Raw genomic sequence first — 1880 nt, 5'->3', positions numbered from 1 at the left:
GACAGTCTGATGTTGGACAGACAGATGTTAGACAGATGTTGGACAGTCTGTCTCTTGTCTGTCTTGTTGTGACATCACTGTCTCCTCTCAGACTCCATCGCCAACAAGCTGCACATGCAGAAAGTGTCGGACTTTGCTTTGTCTCCTGGAGGACAGCCCTGTAAGGTGAGGAGACGGACCTCATCCTGGTCCCGGTCCCTTATTTGTCCCCTCTGTCCACCTGGTGTTGTTTGTCCCCTGCAGGTGGCCGTCTACGTCCCGGGCAGCAAAGGAGCGCCATCGTTCGTGCGCCTGTATCAGTATCCGTTGCTGGGCGGGCCGGGCGCCGCGCTCGCCAACAAGAGCTTCTTCAAGGCGGACCGGGTCAACCTCCAGTGGAACCAGAAAGGTGAGAGCGCGGGGGACATGTCCGGAGCTGCGGTCCAAATGGTTCCTGGATCTAAACCCGTGTCTCCGTCCCTCAGCGTCGGCGCTCCTGGTGACGGCGAGCACAGAGGTGGATAAGAGCGGGGCGTCGTACTACGGCGAGCAGACGCTGCATTACCTGGCTGTGAACGGAGAGACGGCTGTGGTTCAGCTCCGTAAGAACCGGGTCCAGTTTGTCCTCTGACAGAACCTGAGTCTGGTCCTGTAGTCCTGACCCATGTCTCTCCTCTCTGTTTCAAACAGCAAAGAACGGTCCCATCTACGACGTGGCGTGGAGTCCTAACTCCACGGAGTTCTGCGTGGTTTACGGCTTCATGCCCGCCAAGGCCACCGTCTTCAACCTGAAGTGTGACCCGGTGTTCGACTTCGGAACCGGACCCAGAAACTCTGTCTACTACAGGTCAGACTGTCTCCGAGGTTCTGAGCTGTTTGAAAGGTCCAGATCCGTCTGCAGGATCAGACCTGGTCCACAGTTCTACCAGTAACTGCTTGTCTGTAAGTGCTGCAGGGTAATCTGTCCCTCCTGGTCTCAGTCCTCAGGGACACATCCTGGTCCTTGCCGGCTTCGGGAACCTCCATGGACAGATGGAGGTGTGGGACGTGAASAAGTACAAACAGGTGAGGCCTTCACCTGGAGTCCAGTTACTGGTGCAGAGGCTCTGGTCAGGGTTCACCTGAGAGTGGAGGGGCTGCTGCAGAAGAGAGCCCCCTGTTATTAGCTGTTAGCCCCCTGTTAGTAGCTGTTAGTAGGCGTTAGTAGCTGTTAGCCCCCTGTTATTAGCTGTTAGCCCCCTGTTATTAGCTGTTAGCCCCCTGTTAGTAGCTGTTAGCCCCCTGTTAGTAGCTGTTAGTAGGTGTTAGTAGCTGTTAGCCCCCTGTTAGTAGCTGTTAGTAGCTGTTAGTAGGTGTTAGTAGCTGTTAGCCCCCTGTCAGTAGCTGTTAATAGCTGTTAGCCCCCTGTTGGTAGCTGTTAATAGGTGTTAGTAGGTGTTAGTAGCTGTTAGCCCCCTGTTAGTAGCTGTTAATAGGTGTTAGTAGCTGTTAGCCCCCTGTTAGTAGCTGTTAATAGGTGTTAGTAGCTGTTAGCAGCTGTAATTAGCTGTTAGCCCCCTGTTATTAGCTGTTAATAGATGTTAGTAGCCGTTAGTCCCGTTAGCAGCTGTAATTAGCTGTTAGCCCCCTGTTAGTAGCTGTTAATAGATGTTAGTAGTTGTTAGCCCCCTGTTAGTAGCTGTTAATAGCTGTTAGCCCCCTGTTGGTAGCTGTTAATAGATGTTAGTAGCTGTTAATAGACGTTTGTAGCTGTTAGCCCCCTGTTAGTAGCTGTTATTAGCTATTTGCCCCCGTTAGTAGCTGTTAATAGATGTTAGTAGCTGTTAATAGATGTTAGTAGCTGTTAATAGATGTTAGTAGCTGTTAATAGCTGTTAGCCCCCGGTTATTAGATGTTAGCCC

The 1880-nt window shown here is 51.8% G+C and overlaps 1 protein-coding gene across 1 annotated transcript in view; it reads left to right on the top strand.

The window, feature by feature from the left end:
* Positions 1-1880, top strand: part of eif2a (eukaryotic translation initiation factor 2A) — a 10301-nt gene that overhangs the window by 4572 nt on the left and 3849 nt on the right. Inside the window, exons 7-11 of the mRNA XM_014028740.1 lie at positions 92-165; positions 244-388; positions 465-581; positions 670-826; positions 960-1044. Of these exons, the coding sequence (XP_013884194.1) occupies positions 92-165; positions 244-388; positions 465-581; positions 670-826; positions 960-1044 (578 nt within the window). The remainder of the gene's footprint in view (positions 1-91; positions 166-243; positions 389-464; positions 582-669; positions 827-959; positions 1045-1880) is intronic.

Source organism: Austrofundulus limnaeus, unplaced genomic scaffold (genome assembly GCF_001266775.1).
Source record: "Austrofundulus limnaeus strain Quisiro unplaced genomic scaffold, Austrofundulus_limnaeus-1.0 Scaffold803, whole genome shotgun sequence".
NCBI classification, from domain to species: Eukaryota; Metazoa; Chordata; class Actinopteri; order Cyprinodontiformes; family Rivulidae; genus Austrofundulus; species Austrofundulus limnaeus.
Note: the sequence above shows the minus strand (reverse complement) of the source record. Positions and strands in the feature narration are given on the sequence as shown.